This window comes from Magallana gigas, chromosome 4, assembly GCF_963853765.1.
Source record: "Magallana gigas chromosome 4, xbMagGiga1.1, whole genome shotgun sequence".
NCBI classification, from domain to species: domain Eukaryota; kingdom Metazoa; phylum Mollusca; class Bivalvia; order Ostreida; family Ostreidae; genus Magallana; species Magallana gigas.
Genome location: NC_088856.1, coordinates 50,704,557 through 50,729,115, shown reverse-complemented (window position 1 = coordinate 50,729,115; position 24,559 = coordinate 50,704,557). Strand labels below are relative to the sequence as shown.

Sequence of the window (24,559 nt, the reverse complement as noted above, 5' to 3'; positions counted from 1 at the left end):
GAGATATAGCACTTTTTTCCATTACTTCGCCTACACATGTGTTTGGACGGAAAGTACCTGTTACTAAAATAGCTTCAAGTACCTAGCTGTCGCAATATGATTTTCGAAACCTGAACACACTGTTCTGATTTTATAATGGTGTCTATGGAACGCCTGGACTGTCTTATTATGGCAAAAATAAATTCGTTATCTGCTTACATCGTTATGTGGTGTGCTTTTATCATTACGTGATGTGCTTAAATCATTATACGGTGTGCTTATATTATTATGTGGTGTGTTTTTATCGTTATGTAGTGTGCTTCTATCATTATGTAGTGTGCTTATATCATTATGCGTTGTGCTTTAATCATTATGCAGTGTGCTTTTATTATTATGCAGTGTGCATATATTATTACGTGTTGTGCTTTTATCGTAATGTAGTGTATTTATATCATTATGTAGTGTGCTTATTCCTTTATGTGGTGTGCTATTGTCATATTTTGGTGTGACTATATCATCATGTGGTGTGCTTACATGTATGTCATTTTGTGGTGCACTTTCGTCATTGTGGGGTGTACATTTGGCATTATTTGCTGTGCTTTGATTATTACATATAGTGCATCTATTTTTGCGTATATGATGTACGTTTTGCATTATTTGAAAATAAAGATTAGTAGTCTTTGGAAATTAGACATGGAAACTATTCTAGAAAAACTCGGATTGGGCTCTTTAACAAGAAAGTTTCAAGAAGAAAAGGTAACACCTGATATTGTATCAAAACTCTCAAAAGTTGAAATGCAAATTTTAGGAGTTGCTGATAGATCAGCCATGATGAAATTGAGAGTGGCTTGTATTCACCATGGAAGCAATCTTTTGATACAAAGAAATTCTGGGTACTTGATACCAGAAGATGTGTTGGACTTTTTGCTGGAATCTAAGTTCAAAATCATTGAAATTTCTCAAATGTTAAATGTGTCAGAGAGCACAATATACAGAAGGATGAGACGATGCAATCTTTCTGTATCAAAATATAACGATATATTAGATCATGAGCTGGATCAAATAGTTTCTGAAATTGCTACAGAGTTCCCGAAATGTGGAGAAACAATGGTCAGAGAAATTCTTCGGCAAAAAGGTGTCCAGGTGAGAGAAATTCCTCTTTTTTCAATATTTAAATTTGCAAATATGCTTTTTGATATGAATCTAACACTGAAAAAAAAAGTTCACTATTTTATATTTACATTTTGCAAATGTTTCCTTACACGAACCAATGACATTTTAACATGATTTCGCTACCTTCAAAGCCCGAATGAATCAACAAAGAAAGCTTTTGTATTAAACAAAATCCACTTATATATATATATATATTAATGTTTACATTTTCAACTGTCTTTGTCTGTGATAACATTACGAATCAATTTTGAACCCCAAAACCCAATAACTTCACAAAACATGAGTGACACAAATGGGCGTGTCTTATAGCATAATCGAAAAACGGTATTGTAATACATAGCATGTGCTACATAAAAAATAGTGGTTTTAAAATAATGTTGTTTTAAAGTGTACAAATTGGAAATAATATAAATATAAGTAATACGGAATCATTCTTTGAATATTATGAGGTGATAATTTCGGTCGGAGCGTAGTCAAATCCATCATAAAGCCCTGGGCTTTATTGGATTTGACCACGCCCCGACCGAAATTATCACCTCATAATACTCAAAGAATGATTCCTTATTCCTTGAATAATTGTACGACATGATCTGGAACAGCTGTACATACCAATTCTTTTAATCTTCGAATTCTGTTTCATATCATGTTAAACAATTGGATGTTTTTAAAACAGGTAACAAGAGCAAGACTGCGAGAGAGCTTACATAGAACAAATGGGGATAACATAAAAAGCAGGATAAAAGGAAGATTACAAAGAAGAGTTTACAATGTCGAAGGTGTCAATCATCTTTGGCATATAGATACAAACCACAAATTGATCAGATGGAATTTCATAATCGTTGGTGGTGTCGATGGCTTCAGTAGGTTTGTCACATTCCTTAACTGTACAGACAACAATAAGTCTGAAACAATTTTCAGTTGTTTCCAAAGTGCTATTCGAAGCTATGGCTTGCCTTTAAGAGTTCGCTCTGATAAAGGACTTGAGAACAAAGCTGTCGCTGAATATATGGTCAGAACTCGAGGACCAAACAGAGGAAGCATGATAACTGGAAAAAGTGTCCACAACCAAAGAATTGAGAGGCTGTGGAGGGATGTGTATGAAGGAGTTCTCTGCTACTACTATGAACTTTTTTACTATATGGAAGACGTACAACTGCTTGATATTTTGAATGACATACATATGTTTTGTTTACATTATGTGTATCTGAAAAAGATAGACGAAAAGCTTCAAATATGGAAAGAAGCATGGGCTAATCATAGATTACGCACTGTTAAGACCTCGCCATTGCATTTGTTTGCAGCCGGCATTATCAATAATCCAATTGATGTTTTAGATTTAGATTGGGAACAGTATGGTATTGAAGATAATACTGATGTTCAATATCTTCACAATGTTAATCCCAGGCCTGTGTTTGATCCGCCTTCATATGCAGTAACAAATGACACTCTACAAGAATTGCAACAACATTGTCCATTTAATTGGCATTCTGCTAACTATGGAATTGATATTTTCCAAAAGGCTGTGGAAATTGTCGAAAGAAACAACAGCTTAACAATATGATATACAATGTAAATTCACTTGCCACTGTCTGCAAGACTAGTGTATCTTTTTTCCTAATCTGCTTGGCCCATTGACTAAGAATGACCAGATTTTTATCATGACAAAAAAGGGCTATTTAGTTACCATTCATGACTCTACTACAATGACTCTTCATGATGGTCAATAAAATTAGTAAGATGAACAAAGATTTGAGATTTGTTTTTATTATACTGCTTTTTGATAGAAAAAAATGTCATTCCTTCATGGTTTGAAAAAATAAACATAGGTAATCAAACTTTACATAGCTCACCGAGATGAAGGGTCACCTTTATGAGATCGCCTTTATTATATCATACGAAAATGTATAATGTCATCATACAATATGATATTTTATTATGTGATACTCTTCTGTATCACGTATATTGTATCAGATGATTTTTATTGTTTGGTATCAAACAATAGAATTTAAAATACATTGCATTATATTATATACTTGTAAAATATCAAACAATCTGATACAATCATATAATAACAGATCATATTATACAATTTCATAATGATAAAATACAAAACTGAATCATATTATACCAAAAAGTTATGTTATATGATAAAATATTCATAATATGATTAAATACCATTGTGTGTGCACACACACACATATATATATATATATATATATATATATATATATATATATATATATATATATATATATATATATATATATATATATATATATATATATATATATATATAAGAGAGAAATAAACAGCAATTTAAAATGTTCACCGGATACGAAGTTGGTTGGTCACGTGATCAAATCCTGTGAAGCCTGACATATTCTAATATGATATTTTAAGTCTATAAAGTATTTAAGTAGGTTAAGATGTACCATCCATGCAAGTTTGGTGAAGGTAGGACAAGTAATGACTTAGATATAGGAGCTGCACCAAAAACATTAAACAACGTAGTCAGGTGTGTAGCATAAGCTCCCCCCAACACCCCCCCCCCCACACTTCGTCTTGGTGAGCTAAAAATCAGAAATGTACAGGAAACAATTTGACAAACATGTCATCAGTACAAAACTTTAAGATATTTAACTTTTTGCTGATATTCCTTTAACAAAATATACATTTACCACACAAACTTTCATTTAAGTCAATGTTTAGAAATCCTGATAAAGTTTCTATTCAAAACAAGAAGTTCATGAGCAAACTTATGAGACAGTTCATACAAATCTTAAAGTATATCTATTCAAAACAAGAATTCCAAGAACCAACTTTAACATGACACAGTCCAAGGACCAACTTAACATGACACAGTCCAATGACATACTTAACATGACACAGTCCAAGGACCAACTTAACATGACAAGAGTTCATACAAATATTAAAGTTTCTATTTGAAACAAAAAGTCAGAGGACCAACTTTATCATGACAGAGTTCAAAACAGATATTAAAGTATCTATTCAAAACAAGAAGTCCAAGGACAAACTTAACATTACACAGTCCAAGGACCAACTTAACATGACAAGAGTTCATACAAATAGTAAAGTTTCTATTTGAAACAAAAAGTCCGAGGACCAACTTTATCATGACAGAGTTCATACAAATATTTAAGTTTCTATTCAAAACAAGAAGTCTAAGAACCAATTTTAACATGACACAGTCCAAGGACAAACTTTAACATGACACAGTTCATACAAATATGAATGTTTTTATTAAAATTAAAACTGTAAAAATGGGCTTGGGGTGGGGTTCAAGAATCTGAGGAATCTCAACTTATCTATACCTTAGCGGCAGGGATCAAAATTGCAAAATTTTGGTAATTTTAAAGAGACCTGCATGCCTTTAATAATCAAGCTTTTATAATATTCAGTTTCATTTTTTATGTGGAAGGCTATAAAACAAGTAATCTTTGAAAATGAACAAGATATCCGTGAACCAATGCTCACTAGTAATACCCCCGATCTGATGTGTATATGCAAAAAAAGAAAAGTCAACATTTAACAGAAAGTTGACTTATGATAAAAAACTAATTCACTCCATATGGCATGCCTAAACAAACTTGAATGTCTTAATATTTCACGCATCTGCGATGAATACCGGAAGTTGCTGAGAAATCTTTGACAAAAATAAAATTTACCGGTGGGCTAAACGTATACACAAAGTCATCATTTAACAGGAAATTGATGTCCAATTGGTACAAAAATGAATTCCATCATATAACATGCCTTATCAAAGCCTGTGTTAAGGTTAAGCATCTGCAATGAAAAGTTGCTGTGTAATCTTTGAGGAAAATTTGTTTGAAAATTTTGGCTTAAAATAAAAAATGTTGTCATTTAACAGGAAGTTGATGTAAGATTGGTACAAAACTAGATCCCAACATATGGCATGCCTAAACAAATAGTGCGTTAAAATTTCAAGCCCCTGCAATGAATAGTTGCTGAGAAAAATGCAACCGAAATTTCTGTTATAGACAGACTGAAGGACAAACAGACAGACAGACACACAAGGGTAAAACAGTATACCCCCTCTCCTACAGAGAGTGTGTATAAAAAGTTGCCATGGACAGGCGGACAACATTGCGTGGTCTGAAAAGCTCACTTAATCATTGTAAACCAAAGTACGAATTGCAAAACGCAAAGTCAAAAAAGTTGAACAGTGCATCTTCTGTTGGCTCCTCATTTACAGGTATGGTTAATTGCATTTTGTTGATGCATGTATTTCCTGTTGGCAGGAATGATTGTCTTTCGACAAATTCCATTGTTGGCTGAATCTGGTAACCAAGTGGTGGTTCCTCTTCTGATCCAGTGCAAAACCGAAGAATTTTTGCAAGAGTAACATCCCCACGTCTACCACCTAAAAAACAAGAACATGGGTTTTGTTATTTACAAAATTCTAATAAAATGAAATTTATTTCCTACTGGAAAGCAGTTAAATAACTGTAAATAACTGCACCATACAACAATAACTAGTATGATAAAGATAACACCATACAGTGCTAATGACTACAGACGCAAGACAACTTTAGATGAGAAAAGCTGCTTTAAGGCTACAGCTCAGTAGAGCAAAACAAAGTAGATATTATTGAAATAGTGAACATCTCAAATGGTCCCACTCAAATACATAATGTAATAGAGAAAAGGATGATAAGACTTGAAGAGAATTTTGATTTTTTTCTATAAATCCCTATGTAAAATACAAACCCCCATTGTGGCCCCACCCTACCCCTGGGGGTCACAATTTGAACAAACTTGAATCTACACTTGGGTACATGATGATGCTTCCATACAAGTTTCAGCTTTTTTGCATATAATTCTGCCATGACCTTAACCTTAGACCTAGAAACATGGTTTAAGGTAATTGCACATCCTCTACCCAAAGGCTTTCTGTGGATGAAGTATAAGTAAGATTTGGCCAAGGGGAGAGATGATATGCTCCCAACAAGAGATCTCTGATGGATGGAAGGGCGAAGTGATCACTGTAGGGTGCCTACAGACCTGGGACCTAATAACTTACCTTAAAGGCAGTTGAAGTTCAACATTAAAGAGATCACAAGCTTGTCTTTTAAAAAGATTGGTAAGCTAGTGCTGTAGCCATAATAAAACACAAAAGAAGACTTCTAAACCATTGGTTTAATTTTTTGAATCGATTAAATATTAGTAGGAATGCACTGTAGTTGTGTTTTGGGTGGGGTGGTGAATTTAGAGTGGGTTTGACATCGGCAATGGGATAACTCATTAACTGTGCTTTAATCATTCTGTATTTACTGAAAATACTTCCAATTTTCTGATAAAAAAAAATACGGGATCAGTAGAACCACTGGTACTGTTTTGGAGCAATCGTATATTCTCAGGCCTTTCAGACAAGCTCGGAAAAAATATCCGATGTTGTTTTCCAAGATTGAAGGTTGTTAAAAAAAGCTGTTTTTTTTTTTAAATTGTTTAATGTATTATAAGACCTAAGATACTGTTACTTTTTGGCATTTACATCAAAATACAAAATTTCAGAACATATGTAGATGATAAAAACGAAATTGACATGGTACAGTTTATCTACAGTAGTATTCCCACAATGCCCTACCTTGAAGTCGAGCATGCGTATTCCAGTAAAAGTTGCTAGCGCTCGAGAGCGACATGTATATATATGTTATATTCATGGTTTTACTAATACATGTATATTAACTGCAAACAGTTGCTTGTTTTTAACATTCTGACTGTATAGCGAACTACGTAGAAACGCTTAATAGGCGGTAACTCCAAAAAAGTTTCAACATAATGTTTTGACTGACCCTTGTCCAATCGGATCGTAGAAGGCGGAGTTGAGAGAGAGAGAAGGAGAGAGAGAGAGAGAGAATGTGTTTAATGGGTAAATAAGAAAAGTTAGAAGTTCTGGAGTTAACACCTATTAAACGCTTCCATGTAGTTCACTGTAAATGAGTGCAAACACCGGTAGTAAATCAAACAAGGGCAAATATTTCCCCCTATACAATATACATGTACCAGTAATACATGTACTCCTACGGTACATCAAATATCTTGTATTTGTACTTACTTGCAGCCTCTCTCAAATATTTCACATATTTTGCATAAATTTTGCTTTCTTTTTGTCTTCTATTACTTCCTTCTGGAGAAAACTGTGGTTTAATTGTGCTTGTAAGCAGCTTTAATGTAATTTTCTGTCGATCCCGAGGTGTAAAAAGATGGATAAATGTTGGAAGATGACAAGCCAGCTGTTAAAAACAAGTGGAAGTGTAATGACAAACTGACCATTCAAAATAGCAAATACTTCTTAATGCTGAACACTGCTCATGAACAGGCACGTTCACACAGGTATATAAACTCTTCAATTTTGTTATAGCCGATTGCAAACCTGAAACTTGTGGCCGACGTGTAGTATTCATTTCATGGTCTTTGGGTTTTATGCAATTTCTTCTCATTTTATATGCGTATTCTGTTTGCAATAATGCATTGACCTGTTTATTTGATGCTGGTATTCTCTTGGCTTTAAAAAAGTGTGTAAAATTTCACCACGACCGATTAACACAGCACAGGTGAGACTTCTACAGTGAAATTTCTAAAAACTGTTAAGAGGTGTGCAGCTCATATAGGGGTTGTAGGGAAGCGGTGATGATGGAAAAATATGGCAAACAGTGCCTTTTTACGAGCGGTGTTCAGCTTTAAGTTTTACAAGTGGTGTTCAGCTTTAAGAATCCTCGCTACCCGTGGCTTCTACTTTTTATGACAGGACACCACAAAATGCGAATTTGACCCTTTGTGAAACTGTGTTATATAATTGCCAATTTTGTTATCCATCTGTATAGCACAATGGTTGCAGCTGCAAACTACTGCATGTTTTGTGTTTGAATACTGTAGGAAAATTTTTCCATGAATTTACTGAAATTTAGTGATAAATTTTTAAAGTTGGTTTTTCTCCCAAAATTAAAATGGCTTTCTGTCATTTTTGAGTCAAACACATGCTAGAAATCTATATTTTTAAGTAATTTAGGAGTTCAGTCAATCTGTGCAGAACTTTTCCCAAGGGTGTGGAGGACCCTTAAAAAACACTAGTTACTAATACATGTATATATAATTTTAACTTTTATGAGATCTTGAGCTGTGGCCATTTTCGAGTGAAAAATATTGTCCTTTAGAAGAAGAGCTCTTTAAAAAGATGTAAAAAAGTACCAGGTATTAAAGAGTATTCACATTTTAATTTAAACAAGATATCTGTGAGCCAATGCTCACTAGTGATACCCCGCTCTGATGTGAATATGCAAAATAAGCAAAGTCGACATTTTACAGAAAGTTGGCATAGATCTGCGATAAATAGTTGCTGAGATAAATGCGACAGAAAGTTTTGTTATGGACGGACAGACAGAAGGACAGACAGACACACAAGGGTAAAACAGTATACCCCCTTCTCCTATGGAGCGGGGGTATAAATATATGGAATTTTATTTTCTTTCTAAGTTTATAGGCAAAAAGATAATGTGTGTGTGTGTGTGTGTGTGTGGACCAGGAGACATTTGGCTATATTTTGGAATAAAGGTCCATAAAATCATATGTTGATGAAATCCTAACAAACAATAAATTATTATCATCTTTCACTAAAATTAATACATCTAGTATCGTTTCCTCATTAAGCACAGCTCTTTCGTTATTCATTTATAACTGCCAAAATTACAGTTAGGCCTAACAAAAAAAAATAGTTTGTTTCCTCTTTCATGCTGAAAAAAAGTAGGGTCGGTCAGTCGGATTTTTTTTTTATTTTTTCAATTTTTTTTTTCCTTTAATATTAGAGTATCCATAAATGCCGGTTAGATACACTGACACTGCTGAATGGTATAAAATGAGAAATACTTTTAATATCATTTTTGACTATTAAGCTGGTCTTAAGAAAACACAAAAATGATATTTGCCGACGATGAGAGCATTATTAAAATCTACAACACATATGGAAACATACAGCCATTTTGAAACAAAATGTTTGAGTTACACTGATTTGAGAAGAGTAACTGCTTCAAGCGTTTTTGTGACCAAAATTTTGAGTAATTTTTTTCCAAATCGGATAAAAACGAAAATAAACGATTTTCCATCAAAAATCCTTCAAAAAAGTTTTGAGTCCGGGGGTAAAAGCTAGGGTCGGTCGGGAAAGCGGAAACAAACAATTTTTTTTCTTAGGCCTTACTGGTAAACACAATGAGATTATATCATTAGGGACGAGTGGTTTTGATTGTCAATCAATGTTACCTCATATAAACATAATGCATCCAGTCCTCTTCGTAAATCATGCACAAATGCCCTTGGTGAAGAATTGTTAAACACCTCCTCAACTAAACTGGCTGATAGCACTCTTGGCAAAGGTCCACTTTGGAGCATACTTAAAGCTTGAAAAAATGCAAACATACATCTTTTCACATTTCCAATCGACTGTCAAGCTGATTACAAGTTCAAAACAATTCACTATTGTTAAATATATATAAAAAAATATATATATAAATGTATACTTCATATGATATAGCAAAAAAATTTGCCCCTGTTTAGTACTTTTGCCTCTTTCGCCCATGTAAAAAGTAAAATTAAGACTGCATGGGCAATTCAAATGTCTCAACTTTATTTTATATACATGTATCTCCTTCAAATAACAATGTTAACTGTTCTTAGGTGAATTCAAAACGGGCGAAACTTGAATGCAAGTATATGTAAAGAAGGACAAAAATAAACATGGGGCAAAAATAATTCAGTATATGCTTTTTCTATGCACAAATTCTGAAATTTTTGTCTGCTATCATACATACCCCTCACTTTAGTCAACACATGTAATCTCTTACCCAATATCTTTCCAACTATTTCATAATTGTCTGAGTATTCCCGAACAGGATCAAAGTAATGTTCTTGTATCTGCCTCAATACCAATGTAAAAAATTCTCTGCGAGGCCCACCAAGGTCAACAGCATTCTGTAAACAAGATATATATGCATGTGGTTTTTTTTATACATCTATGCTTAATTGTACACTACTGTAAAACTGGTAAAACGGTACGAATGTACCTAAATTCTAGAATAATGTTAATTTTACATATCATATGAAGGATTTCTATTTTCTATGAAGTATATTAATATTTTACAGTTGGGACCATAAGTTTTGTAAGCTATAAGTACATCTATTTGTAAAATTGCATCTAGACATTTATTAAAACCATGCACAGTGTAAAGGGGATTTGAAAACATTCAAATAAGCATAGGTAACATTATTGTGAAATATTAAATAGAGATAGAAGAGTCATTAAAATCCCCAGTAACAAAATAATAATTATCTTACTTCTTCATAAAATTGGACTTCCAATGTATTTCTGAGATCAACAATCTCTTTTATTTCAACAAATGCTGTCTCTAACAGGTTCTCTCTGTCCACCAAAATAAAATTGGTCGCTCCTTCTATTGTTCCACTTTCAGATTCTAGTTCCAGTTTTCTGCCTTTAATAATTTTATCTTGCGCAATTTTCAAAATTTTCAAATTTTCAATAGGATCCTCAATCTTTTTTTCTGAGCAAAATTTAATTATATTTGAAATAGTTTCATATTTCCATGAATCCGAATTTCCTGTTGATCCCACCAAGTCTGCATTAGGTTCCTGTATGTATGATTCTGTCCTAGCTTCCGTTCTCGACGTTTCCGCTGAGTTTTCTGCTGTTGATGCAATTGAACTGGATGGAATAACTGGTGGCTCTAAAACTGGTACTGTCTCATTGGATCTAGGTACTGGGATTGCAGAATTAGTTAATTGATCAGTATTATTTGTAGCTGTAAGGGCAGCATTATAAATGTCAAATTCAGGATCAGGGAGATCATCTGAATAATATTGAGATTCATGGGGCGAGGAGCACTCTATCACAATATTCATAATCTGATCTGAACAGAGTTCCTTTTCTCGCACACAAGTGTAAACATGGTCTCTGAGTTCATCTATTGGTATTATTTGTTCACAGTGACAACATTTTTCTGTAATGGTAGCAGAAGCTTCTGTTAACAAAGAATTGTCGGCCTCAAGAGACAATGCACGTTGTATGGGTCTGATGTAAAGTTTACTTTGACATCCCACAAAGGACTTCATAACTTCTGGGGTTCTTCTACAAGAAATAACTTCTAGGTTTCTACAATTACTTATACATCTCATTATTTCAAACCCACCACAGTCACTCAGCTTACTGAACCCATCCTCACCAATCAATTTCTGCTGAAATAGCTCCTCTGTATCATCTGCATTAAATTGGATCTTTTTGGAGCCAAGTCCCGCTTTAACTAGTGCAAGTTTTTCCTCTCTTGTTGGGACTTTCATCGCATCTGTTTCACTCAGACAAATAAATTCACAGGTCCATGTTCTTCTTTTCTTCTGCTTTTTAATTCTTCCTGATGTAGATGTACCCCTCACTGGTCTGAATAAAGCTCGTATTTCATGCTGGTTATGCTGATTGTTCTGAGATGGAAGTGATACTGTAAAAAGTGAAACATTGTTGTACAAAACAATTGAGATACTTTTTATTACATGTGTATATTAACCACATGTAGGGATTGGAACCCCAACCCCCCGCCGTCCCATTGATGATGAAGTGACCTTAACCCCATGCAGATCAGATGCATGAGTGGTAACATGTTGAATTTTTCACATAAATGACATACATGTATCTCAATGATCAATTTAAAATCGCTTTGTATACAGAACAATCAATATTTACCGGTAATGCTTATATTTATTGTTTAAAACTTTAAATCACACGTACTATAATAGTTTTATTAAGATTAAACACAGTTGAAACAATATATTTAAACCTATGTTTGTAAAAACTACAAGAGCAAAACCCTTTATTTTTAACCAAAAGTAAAATATACCCACTCTTCTAAATTTGTGAAATTTTAAGAAAATCTATCATCTGGTTCTTTTTATGGGCCATCTCAAAATACAGGTAAATTGAATAGGTCTGTATTAAAATAAAATTATCTAAATTGTACATACTACTGTGACATGCAGTCTTCCATAGTTGTGTAAATGAAATTAAACTTCTTTGTTGTTGTTTAGTGTCAATTATCGCGAATTTAAATGATTTTTAATCCAATGCCATTTATACTTTCAATTTGATAGAAAGGTTGATTTCCGGTGTGATCGTTTTTTGCCAAGTCATTCTTCAGTTTGGTTAAAAGAATATATTAATTTCAAGTCTGTGAGTATTGTAAAAACCAGGTACGTAGCATCGGGAGGGGGGTGCCACTTTGGTTTTTCTGAAATTTACATACAAAAAAATGAATTAATATAGAGTTGCCCCCCCCCCCCTTTTTATGGGACCATGTAAAAAATTGAATTGAAAATAAGGAAATAAACAGTGAAATTAAAGTTAAGGTATACTTTGCTTGTCAAGATTTTTTGGATGAGTCTGCCCCCCCCCCCTTTCCAAAACAATGCTATATGCCTGTAAAACAGCTTAATTTTAATTAAATAGTTATTGAAATAAACCAGGGCACAGTCATGTATGAATTTTTTCTTCCTCATCGTGTGCAAGTCAACCTCCCATCCGAAAAACCCAAGCTGTAGCAGGGCAAGACCCATATTACAAAAGTTATGTCCATCTTTGGGGGTGGGGTGGGGCATGGGTTTCTAAATGTAGATTTGTAATTTAGAGGAATAAAATAGATTTAAAGAAATTTCAAAGGACGCCAAAATATTTGGTAGCACAAAGAAGGGAAATAATCGGAAAGATTGCCCCCCCCCCCCCCTTTGACCTTTTCGTTTGTCCAGCAAAGGGAAACAACTCAATCCACTTTCTATTTCTCAAAACATTTTCTACAATAAAATGTGTGAAAACCCGCAAGGTTTTTGGTCAAGCAATTGGTAAACATTAATCTATAGGTTAATATGTATGCTTCAAACTTCATTAATTAATTATAACTTTAAATCAAATTAATTCGTCTTCTAGACACGAGCACGTGAGCATACTTACTGCGTCTAAGCTCTTCCCTAAAACGAATCCTATCGCCGATCGTGGCGATTCCAAGCCTCGATAGATCTACATCGCTTAAACTTTTGCAAATATCAACGTTGTTTACATTTGCCTCCGCAAAGTTATTTGCTAAATTTGGGAGATCAATGTTTTTTAAAATTAGTTTAATGTCGTCCATTTTTCCAAATGACCCGGATAGTGTGACGTCATCACATCATCATAACGAAGTTTGCACACCACATAATGATGTTTGTACATAACAAAAGGATGTTTGTACATGACGTAATGAATAAAAAAGTACATCGCGTAAAGAAAAAAGCATATCGCATAATGATCTTTAAAAGTACATTCGGTAAAGACGGAACCACATCACATACTTAGAAAAGCACATGCCATAATGATATATGCACATGCCATAATGAAAACTGCACATCACATAAGGATGAATGCACATCACATACTGTCAAATTCACATCACATAATGCCAAATGCACATCACATAATACCAAATGCACACGCCATAATAATGAATGCACATCACATAATAGAAGGAGTACACCACATAATGATAAAAGCACACCACATAATGATACAAGGACATCACATAACGATTAAAGCACGCTACATAATAATATAAGCACATAACAAATTTATTTTTGCCATGATAAGACAGTCCAGGCGTTCCATAGGTGTCTATAACAACTGATTTGTCATAAATTCGGGAAACTCTGTGTATAACAGTAGTTGATATTCTGAATCGTGATAAGTTCAAGCAAAGTGCAATGGATCTAAGTGTAAATAGAGTACACGTACAGTGTTTATTAATGAAGAGATCTGTTTATATTGGATGTACTCATACTCAGACTGAATTAAACAAGATAATTTTTAAAAACCAGAAGATTAGATACGTGTAACTTAATCTCTCTGTTCTGTTCATGTTTCAATTTACGTGAAAATATAATACTCAGTGGATTCGACCCAGCGACCACAAAATCAAAAAGACCTCTGCGTCACCACTAGGCCACACATCTAACATTTTCAACAGATGCATTTTCAAGATATACATGTATGGCTATAAACATAATTGTATTAGAAAATTTTCCGAGGGGAGGGGGGTTCGATGAATAATTTTGTTTGCCGCCAGGAGAATCTAAGACCTTTTTTTTTTTAACTATTTGATTTTTACAGAGAGGGGTGTCTTGATCCCTGACTCCCTTCCCCATATATAATGGCCATTTGGATTTATAAAATTAATTTATGTAAAATTAAGTGAGTCAGTAAATGCATTGTCAAATGGAACAAATTGGGACTACGGGGGTTGATTTAAAAGTAATGTGCCACAGATGCAATAAAAACTTTTTTTTTTGGCGTAAAGCAACAAAAGTTCGCACGCCGGCGACGTATTTCCAATGTATATTGCTAATAGGAGGAGTAGTATACTTATAACTTTAATTTCATTGATTATTTCCTTATTTTAACTTCAATTTTTTGTATGGTCCCATAAAAGTAGGGGGGGGGGGGGCAACTCAAAGTTAATCCAATTTTTTTGTATGTAAATTTGAGAAAAAATTTTCCTCCGCCAATCCCCTCTGCCCCCCCCCCTCCCCCCCCCCCCCCCCCATGATGCTACGTGCCTGAATTATTCTGAAAAAAAAAAATGCAATAGTAATGTGATGTTTTTAGATTTTTTTTTAAATATTCTAATTCAGTGTATTAATTGTAATAATTTTCAGTTCACGTTTTGCTAGATGATGCCAGGTTTGGAATAAAGCCATGCAATATAATTTTTTTCAATCTGGGTGTAAAAAATAACTTGTATGGATATGAGATATCATATAATATTAAGTTCAAAAAAGAGAGAATTAATTTTTAATTTCTGTAAAAAGACACCTTATTTATCTATTCTAGCCACCTTAATAATTTAAACCACGCCTTTTAGGCCTATCCCCTTCTTACTTATCTTCGGAACACCTTTGTACTTCTCCTCCACAGAGAGTTAACGGGGAAAGCCTATCGAGTGGTCTGTTACTTGAAACGCAGACGACATTTGGGAAGAGCCAGAGGTCAGCTAGGTACAGCTAAATTGTTCTCTTTCCCAATATATTCCATTTAACATGTTTAACGCATTTGCTTTGTTGTTGGTTGAATTCAACAATGATAAATATTTAATCTTTAATAATACAAGCTCTAGAGTCATATAAGCCACCCCCTCCCCCCGCCGTTTTTGCGGCTTATATACGTAGTAAAGTATAAATCTAGTAAATAATAGAGAGGTTGAGATTTAAAACGTGTACGGGTACGCGTACGTGTGTTAAAACTACACGTACACGTACACGTTTTTGTAATTTATCGGTTGAGATTTATTAACTTGTAGGATATAAATGTGTACGTAAATCGACGCAGTTTTGTGACATGAATTTATTTAGTTAATTCCAAATAAATGGTAAATTTCTTATCAATTTTCATGCAAATGAAGCTTAAAAATCTATAAAATGTATCACAAGAATAATTCACTCATCAATAAGATTTTATTTGTTGAAAAAGGCTACACGTTTGTACTTACGTGTAGACGACACTCTACAAGTTTATAGAACGTGTAGAAAGCATGTCGTCACAAAAACTGATGACGTAATTCGCGAAGAATTTAGGTGGTTCCCCTAGTTCACGTACACGTACCCGTACACGTTTGAAATCTCAACCTCTCTAATATCGTTGGGGGGGGGGGGGGGGGGAATGCTTTCAAAATACACCCCATTTGTCATTCTGTGCATTTTCTAAACATGTCACGTGATTTTAAACAGGTAGCTACAGGACAATGGTACCAGGAAGAATAAACATGTGAAATGTCGCCATTTTGTACTCGGCAGGTTTGTTGTAATTCGTATCATATATTGACTTTACACTTGTTTTTAGATCTATATATTCAACATTGACATTTATGTCAGTGATTAAACTCTATTGTTTTTCTTTAAAATATTGTATAAAACTCTGTCAATCAAATTTTGCTGTAAAATGATTTTCCACAAAAATCACATATTTTATATAGGTCACCTGAAACAGTGGGTGATCTGTTGTTATCTAGTTTTTGTTCGTCGTCGTGTGTCAACCATAGATAAATTTGTATACGAGGTGTTTAATAGCCCCATGGTAAAACGTATTTTGAGGGCACAGAAGGACAGGCCAATGAGAAATTCCAAAAAGTCTACTGGTGTGCATATTATGATGACCAATTCTCGCCAAGGACCATTTCTTGCCAGTGCATTGTTACGTCATTTTATCAACACAGAAAAATTATATGCAAAAAAAAAATGATATACCAATTAATGCACTGGCAAAAAATGATTCTTGGCGAGAATTTGTCGCACGCCAGTTTGAATTTAATAAACTGCTTAGAAAAGATAGTGTGCAAACCATAAACAAATAAGGGATAATTAAGTAACATGAGTAATAACCTTGGTTGACCGTAGTCACCCAGAACCATGAATTAAGTTCATATAAAATATATAATGCATGAATCCGCCACCCTTTATTTTCACCAAAGCTCAGATCAAGATAACTTCTCTCTATACATTCATACCTTCAGTACTTTTTCATGAATAGACATAGTCTAAATCTTGATTAGATTTTTTTGTGCAGGAATAAAAATTTATGAAACAATGCCAAATGTTCATTTTATTCTTACGTTCATAATTTTGATAAAACAATGTAAATCAAAGCAGAGCACCCCCCCCCCCCCCCAATCCTTATGAATCTTGTTATTATAAACAAAAAACGCTTCAGATATAGATACCAGTTAAAACCACTTTTCCAATCCTTATATAAACCTGCTAGTTTATTAAGCCACATATCCTCTTCACCCAGCTCATGCTGGGTTATCGTAAAAATGGTTGAATTACCATTAATGATTGATCAGATGGTTACAATATACTTGGGTGACCGTTAAGGCCCAATGGGCATATTGTAAATGTTTTGAAAAATTGAAACAATTTTAACTTTTAGGAAGTTACATTTAATAGTATAACTTATTCAACAAAAATACATATAAAAAAAGAAATTACATAAGTCAATGCATATTAAGTTTGTTGGGCTTTTTTTTCAGAATATATGACAAAAGTGCCATTACCATGGACCCTGAGAACAGCCTTCAGGATGTGTTACGGTGTCATCTCTGTGAGACCCCGGGCCCCCCTATGTACTGTGTCATTTGTAACAAATATCTGTGTAAAGCTTGTGAGAAGGACCATATCTCTGATCAATCCAAAGAACACAAAGTTGTGCCATTTAAAAAGAGAGGATATACTCCAAAGTGTCAAAAACATCCCTCAAAAATATGTGAACATTACTGTGAGCAATGTGACATTCCTATTTGTGCAACATGTCTTTCCTCTGAAGTCAGCGGCCATCAAATTATTGAAATAACTAAAACCATGGACAACAAGAAAGAAATCATTCACAAAAATTTACAGGAACTAGAAAAAAACATTTATCGTAAATACCAAGAGATTGCATCCATTATCACAGACCAGAAATCTGCTCTGAAGGAAAACTCTCAGAAATTAACAACAGAAATCAACAGACATGGAGAAGACTTGCTCAAAGAAATAAACACCATTATCAGAAACATGAAATCTAACATGGAGGAAATGGACACCAAACACCTGGCTGTCTTAGACAAACAGGAAGATGAAATTAAACACACCATTTCTGAAATCACACAGACCATTGCTGAACTGAAGATGTTACTGGACTCCAATGATGTCAGCCGTGTCTCTGCCTACAAATCCAGGAATGATGAATTCAGAAGATTGCCTCCTAAACTCACAGTGTCCTTACCAAGTTTTACCCCTCAGAAGATCAACAAAGAACAGCTTTATCAACAGTTTGGTTCTCTGTCAGCGTCATCTATCAAAACAGAAGAACATGGCTACACCATGGAATCTCCCGGTGCTGAGTCCTCTCCCCCGGACAGACCGCTCATTGATGTACCACGGATCATCACACAGATAAACACCGAGTATTGGGGATTACGCAGTGTGTCCTGTCTGAGTGATGAGGAGATGTGGACGTGTGGTTATAATGACAAAATCATGAGACTCTACAACCTCAGTGGGAAACTAGTGAAGTCAGTCCAAACCAAGTCAGGGAACGATCCAGAGGACATAGCAGTGACAAGGAGTGGGGATCTATTTTATATTGATTACAAAGATAGAACTGTGAACATAGTGAAGAATAAAAAGATAAAGACAGTGATCAGACTACGGGGGTGGAAACCTCGCGGTGTCTGTAGTACCTCCTTTGGTGACCTCCTGGTTGTCATGGACAGTGATGATAAACAAACAAAAGTTGTGTGTTACTCTGGCTCCACAGAGAAACAAAGTATTCAGTACGACGACAAAGGACAACCTCTCTATTCATCTGGTAACATTAAATACATCAGTGAGAACAGGAACCTAGATATCTGTGTGTCAGATCTTAGAGCCTGTGCAGTAGTGGTGGTCAATCAGGCCGGGAAACTCCGGTTTACCTACACTGGTCCTCCCTCTACTACCTGGGGATCATTTATACCATACGGCATCACAACAGACAGCCAGGGTCGGATCCTGACAGTAGACCGTACCAACCACTGTATCCACATCCTGGATCAGGACGGACAGTTCCTCCGCTACATTGGCAACTGTGATTTACATCGTCCATTGGGTTTATGTGTGGACACCAGAGACAACCTCTTTGTGACTGAGTTAACAGGTAAAGTGAAGAAAATACAATACATGTAACATGTGCTATATATTTTACTACTGTAGTACTTTAATGTGTCTATAGATTACACACACCTGTGTAAATAAATTTCGTAATATAAATATATTTCATTTAAATTTAAAAAAAAATTATCAAGTACATGCATAACATAAAACACTGTTTAGTTTTATATCATTGCAGCTGATCATTTATACATTGGAGTGTATGTGTACATGTGTTACATTGTCAATTGAGTATATATACATGTGTTGTATGTCAACGAACTGATTATGTGTGAAACATGTAAACAATTATACACAATATACCAGTTATAAAGTAGTGAATTCTTTAATGTATTTGGTGTCAACAAATTGATTTTTCATTGTTTTAACTTTTTATGTGCATGAACTTTATGAATGAAACATGTTTTTATTTTAAAGGATTTACACATGTAAAAATACACATGTAATATACTATATATGGAGACCTGTGATTTTATTAGATGAATATTTTGAATACAATAAATGATTAATAAATAAATTGTATGGTGAAGTTTGTTGATTTTATATGTGTGGATTCAATATATGGTCTAGGATTACAAAGTAGCTCGATGAACTTGTTTTAATATAAATTATTCAAACATATTAAGGATTTTTTCTTAAACTATGGTATTTGCCATTTGTGATAGTGAGTTAGTTTTCATATCATGAAGAAATTTTCAATCAAAACCTATTTAACTTGACCTTAATCTCAGATTCCTCATGATCAGGAGGTATTTTGTGCTTGAAAACTATATTTGAGTAGTTCAGGTAAAAATTCTGAGAATTAAAATATTTTTGAATGAAATTGATCTTTCCGTACAATGTAAACAAAAAATAAAATAAATGATGCATTATATAAATAGTGCCTGTTTGGGAGGGTAACAGTTGAAATTGACACCCCGAGAAAACCATTGTCATGGGGTGTTAATTTCAACTGTTATCCTCCCAAACAGGCACTATTTATTTTGTTATACTGAATGTCTTTTTAGGTCACCTGAGTCACTCAGGTGACCTATTGCAATTGGTCTTCGTCCGTCGTCGTGCGTTGTGCGTCGTGCGTCGTGCGTTAACAATTTTACATTTTTAACTTCTTCTTGAAAACTACCAGGCCAATCGTTACCATTTTTGGTGTGAAGCATCTCTATGGTAAGAAGAATCTAAATTGTGAAATTTATGGCTCTACCACCCCTGGGGTGCCACGGGCGGGGCCAAATATGCAAAAAAAGCCAAATTTTCAAAAATCTTCTTCTCTACTTCCACACAAGTGAGGAAAAAACTGAATGCATGGTTATGATGTCCATGAGGCCCTCTACCAAAATTGTGAAATTTATGGCCCCTGGGTCAGGGGTTCTGGCTCTAGGGTGGGGCCAATATGGCCATATAGTAAAAATGTATTAAATCTTAGAAAATCTTCTTCTCTACTCCCATATATATTTGTTAAAAACTAAATGCATGGTTATGATGTCCATGAAGCCCTCTACCTTAATTGTGAAATTCATGACCCCTGGGTCAGGTGTTCAGGCTCTAGGGTGGGGCCAATATGGCCAAATAGTAAAAATGTATTAAATCTTAGAAAATCTTCTTCTCTACTATCATATATATTTGTTAAAAACTAAATGCATGATAATGATGTCCATGAAGCCCTCAACATAAATTGTGAAATTCATGACCCGTCGGTCAGGGGTTCAGGCTTTAGGGTGGGGCCAATATGGCCATGTAGTAAAAATGTATTAAATCTTAGAAAATCTTCTTCTCTACTCTCGTATATATTTGTTAAATACTAAATGCATGATTATGATGTCCATTAAGCCCTCTACCTAAATTGTGAAATTCATGACCCCTGGGTCAGGGGTTCAGGCTCTAGGATGGGGCCAATATGGCCAAATTGTAAAAATGTATTAAATCTTAGAAAATCTTCTTCTCTACTCCCATATATATTTGTTAAAAACTAAATGCATGGTTATGATGTCCATGAAGCCCTCTACTTTAATTGTGAAATTCATGACCCCACGGTCAGGGGTTCAGGCTCTAGGGTGGGGCCGATATGGCCAAATAGTAAAAATGTATTAAATCTTAGAAAATCTTCTTCTCTACTCCCATATATATTTGTTAAAAACTAAATGCATGATTATGATGTCCATGAGGCTTTCTACTAAAATTGTGAAATTCATGACCCCTTTGTTAGGTGTTCATGCTCTAGGGTGGGGCCAATATGGCCATATAGTAAAAATGATTTAAATCTTAAAAAATCTTCTTCTCTACTCCCACACATGTGGGCAAAAAACTGAATACATGGTTATGATATACACAATCTCCTTTACCTAAATTGTGAAATTCATGGCCCCTGGGTCAGGGGTTCAGGACATGAGGGGGGGGGGGCAATATGGCAATTAAGTGTTAATGCATATAATGTTTAAAAATCTTCTTCTCTATTCTCACACATCTGTATAAAAAAACCGACTAATAATTATGTTTACCAGGAAGTCCTCTACTGAAATTTTAATTTTCATGTCCCCTGGGGTATGGGTTTTGACTCTAGGGCAGGGCCAAAATGGATGTATAGATGCTAATGCATATAACGTTAAAAAATTATCTTCTTTACTCCCACACACCTGAAAGGAAAACTAAATTCATTATTTTGTAGACCAGATCTTTTAGTTTTTCACCAAAATTATAGGTTTCACAGTTCTTTTTGAATTATATGTGGTTGTCATTACAAATTTATAATTTTTCTACTCCAGTATGAAACTTAATTAATTAGATGCATATATGAGACTCCATGACAAGTTTGTGTATTGGATATATGCTACTCAGGTGACCGTTAGGGCCAATTGGCCTCTTGTTTAAAATTTTTAAGAAAATTTTACTGCTTTTATATAGGAATAAAGTGAATTGTACAGCGAACCGTACGCGCATAATTTATGCGCATGTAACATTTTTAGCTCACCTGAGCTGAAAGCTCAAGTGAGCTATTCTGATCACTTTTTGTCTGTCGTCTGTCCGTCCGTCTGTCCGTCCGTTTGAAACTTTTCACATTTTCAACTTCTTCTCAAGAACTACTTGGCCAATTTCAACCACACTTGGCACAAATCATCCTTAGGCAAAGGGGATTCAAAGTTGTGAAAATTAAGGGCCACACCCGTTTTCAAGGGGAGATAATTAGAAATTAATGAAAAATTTCGAGAAATTTTCAAAAATCTTCTTCTCAAGAACCAGAAAGCCAGGAAAGCTGAAGCCTGTGTGGAAGCATCCTCAGGTAGTGTAGATTCAAAGTTGTGAAATTCATGACCCCCGGGGGTAGGGTGGGGCCACAATGGGGGGTCGAAGTTTTACATATGAATATATAGAGTAAATCTTTAAAAATCTTCTTCTCAGAAACTAATCAGCCAGGAAAGCTGAAACTTGTATGGAAGCATCCTCAGGTAGTGTAGATTCAAAGTTGTGAAAATCATGACCCCTGGGGGTAGGATGGGGCCACAATGGGGGGGTCGAAGTTTTACATAGGAAAATATAGAGTTAATCTTTAAAAAATTTTCTTCTCAGAAACTAATCAGCCAGGAAAGCTGAAACTTGTGTGGAAGCATCCTCAGGTAGTGTAGATTCAAAGTTGTGAAAATCATGATCCCTGGGGGTAGGGAGGGGCCACAATGGGGGGTCGAAGTTTTACATAGGAATATATAGAGTAAATCTTTAAAAATCTTCTTCTCAGAAACTAATCAGCCAGGAAAGCTGACATTTGTATGGAAGCATCCTCAGGTAGTGTAGATTCAAAGTTGTGAAAATCATGATCCCTGGGTATAGGGTGGGGCCACAATGGGGGGTCGAAGTTTTACATAGGAAAATATAGAGTAAATCTTTAAAAATCTTCTTCTCAGAAACTAATCAGCCAGGAAAGCTGAAACTTGTGTGGAAGCATCCTCAGGTAGTGTAAATTCAATGTTGTGAAAATCATTATCCCTGGGGTAGGGTGAGGCCACATTGGGGGGTGGGTGTTAAAATTTTACATAGGGATATATAGAGTAAATCTTTAAAAATCTTCTTCTCAGAAACTAATCAGCCAGGAAAGCTGAAACTTGTGTGGAAGCATCCTCAGGCAGTGTAGATTCAAAGTTGTGAAAATCATGACCCCTGGGTATAGGGTGGGGCACAATGGGGGGTCGAAGTTTTACATAGGAATATATAGAGTAAATCTTTAAAAATCTTCTTCTCAGAAACTAATCAGCCAGGAAAGCTGAAACTTGTGTGGAAGTATCCTCAGGTAGTGTAGATTCAAAGTTGTGAAAATCATGATCCCTGGGTATAGGGTGAGGCCACATTGGGGGGTGGGTGTTGAAGTTTTACATAGGAATATGTAGAGTAAATCTTTAAAAATCTTCTTCTCAGAAACTAATCAGCAAGATGATTCTTTTATAATTGTTAAGACTTTGGCTCCAGGACAATTCTTCGGCCTCACAAAAAGGTTCAGAGTTTGATGTAGCTAAATATCCCATATATAAACAATTGTACGCGTCGGTTGACAATGGTTTTCTCGGGGTGTCAATTTCAACTGTTACCCTCCCAAACAGGCACTATTTATATAATGTTACCCGTTGCTAACGCTGAGGGTAATAGAACAGATTACGCACTGCGTCTTAACCAATCAGATTTCAGTATTTAACATGAAAGTATAACAAAAATAAATAATACACTTGTGTTTGGTTATGTTTTACTCCTTTTTGCAGAAACATGAAGTATAATCTTAGACTTCGAGTGCAATTTAATAAAACATAATGATTTGAAATTTTTTATATTGAGGCATTTTTATTAGCTCTTTTTTTATGCGTTTCAATAATTAAAGCACTAATTGCAACTCAAGTCTAAGATAGTCTTGATCATAATCTGACCAAAGGTATCTGAAAAATAGATGTACATATAAAGATGAAACTTTGAGAATGCAATTTCTAATGTAAATTCATTTCTGATTGATTTTTACGATTGAGAAAAAGTAATTTCGGGCCTACCCTAAAATGTTTAGGTCATTTCAGGCACTCGGATGACCTATTGTATTGGTCGTTGTGCGACACCTGTCAACTGTTTACAATTTTACATTCCTCTCAAAATACTGAGCCAGTCTTTGTTGTGACTATGCATGGATTTTTTCTTTTTCAATCAAAATCTAAGCTTCCTTGAGATCATGAACTCCATGGAGACCACAGACTTCAAAGTGGTTGTAGTTACTATGGTAATCTTCAATATATGAAGAAATAGCGGGTTTTCTGTGTATTTTTCTGGTCCACAAAATTATGATTATCTAATAAATGTATTTTTAATAACTTTTTAAAGCTATTCGATTAAGAGATAGATATATCACATATTAATGATAAATTCATTTTTTGGTATTTCATACTGGCTATGAAGGTAAGAATCAATACAAATTTTTTTTTACATAACCCAGGTTCATGACTAGTCTATGTCTTAGCATACCTATACACGAATTGTTCATAACCTTTTCAATGTCTCCAGGATATGTGCTGTTATAATTATCTCATTCTGGGATTCTATTAAGTTAACATGTCATTGAATACACATTTTTGGTGAAACATTCTAAAATTTA

General features: G+C 34.7%; 4 protein-coding genes across 5 annotated transcripts in view; 3 read left to right on the top strand and 1 right to left on the bottom strand.

The window, feature by feature from the left end:
• The first annotated feature begins 139 nt into the window (after nucleotides 1–139).
• Nucleotides 140–2,919, top strand: LOC117682041 (uncharacterized). The gene is made up of 2 exons (XM_034448777.2): nucleotides 140–1,122; nucleotides 1,826–2,919. The coding sequence occupies exons 1-2, from the start codon at nucleotides 457–459 to the stop codon at nucleotides 2,711–2,713; spliced, it is 1,554 nt and encodes a 517-aa protein (XP_034304668.2). The 5' UTR covers nucleotides 140–456; the 3' UTR covers nucleotides 2,714–2,919.
• A 484-nt stretch (nucleotides 2,920–3,403) lies between these two features.
• LOC105338023 (uncharacterized) lies at nucleotides 3,404–13,859 on the bottom strand. The gene is made up of 6 exons (XM_066083413.1): nucleotides 13,190–13,859; nucleotides 10,519–11,690; nucleotides 10,029–10,155; nucleotides 9,448–9,584; nucleotides 7,250–7,427; nucleotides 3,404–5,554 (listed from the first exon to the last, which is right to left on the bottom strand). The coding sequence occupies exons 1-6, from the start codon at nucleotides 13,365–13,367 to the stop codon at nucleotides 5,304–5,306; spliced, it is 2,043 nt and encodes a 680-aa protein (XP_065939485.1). The 5' UTR covers nucleotides 13,368–13,859; the 3' UTR covers nucleotides 3,404–5,303.
• Nucleotides 13,860–14,397: 538 nt separating this feature from the next.
• On the top strand, nucleotides 14,398–19,351 carry LOC117682084 (E3 ubiquitin-protein ligase TRIM71). Of its 2 annotated transcripts, XM_034448939.2 has the most exons (4): nucleotides 14,398–14,458; nucleotides 15,182–15,261; nucleotides 15,991–16,056; nucleotides 17,289–19,351. In XM_034448939.2, exon 4 carries the CDS (start codon nucleotides 17,314–17,316, stop codon nucleotides 18,961–18,963), a length of 1,650 nt encoding a protein of 549 aa, XP_034304830.2. In that variant the 5' UTR covers nucleotides 14,398–14,458; nucleotides 15,182–15,261; nucleotides 15,991–16,056; nucleotides 17,289–17,313; the 3' UTR covers nucleotides 18,964–19,351. The 2 variants fall into 2 exon arrangements, with proteins under 2 accessions (XP_034304830.2, XP_065938865.1); XM_066082793.1 differs by lacking the exons at nucleotides 14,398–14,458; nucleotides 15,182–15,261 and having other exon boundaries at nucleotides 15,931–16,056.
• The window catches only part of LOC109619460 (tripartite motif-containing protein 3), a 34,935-nt gene continuing 25,347 nt past the window's right edge, over nucleotides 14,972–24,559 (top strand). Inside the window, exon 1 of the mRNA XM_066082792.1 lies at nucleotides 14,972–15,252. The gene's annotated coding sequence lies outside the window, so the exon portion shown is untranslated. The remainder of the gene's footprint in view (nucleotides 15,253–24,559) is intronic.

What these genes read in the sequence shown, in the direction of transcription:
- LOC117682041 (XM_034448777.2), top strand. Translation starts at nt 457, where the DNA reads ATGTGGTGTGCTATTGTCATATTTTGGTGTGACTATATCATCATGTGG. An exon ending in TTCGGCAAAAAGGTGTCCAG is followed by an intron (nt 1,123 to 1,825) that starts GTGAGAGAAATT and finishes TTTTTAAAACAG; the next exon opens with GTAACAAGAGCAAGACTGCG.
- LOC105338023 (XM_066083413.1), bottom strand. Translation starts at nt 13,367, where the DNA reads ATGGACGACATTAAACTAATTTTAAAAAACATTGATCTCCCAAATTTA. An exon ending in TAGGGAAGAGCTTAGACGCA is followed by an intron (nt 11,691 to 13,189) that starts GTAAGTATGCTC and finishes CACTTTTTACAG; the next exon opens with TATCACTTCCATCTCAGAAC. An exon ending in AATAGTTGGAAAGATATTGG is followed by an intron (nt 9,585 to 10,028) that starts GTAAGAGATTAC and finishes CATTTTTTCAAG; the next exon opens with CTTTAAGTATGCTCCAAAGT.
- LOC117682084 (XM_034448939.2), top strand. Translation starts at nt 17,314, where the DNA reads ATGGACCCTGAGAACAGCCTTCAGGATGTGTTACGGTGTCATCTCTGT.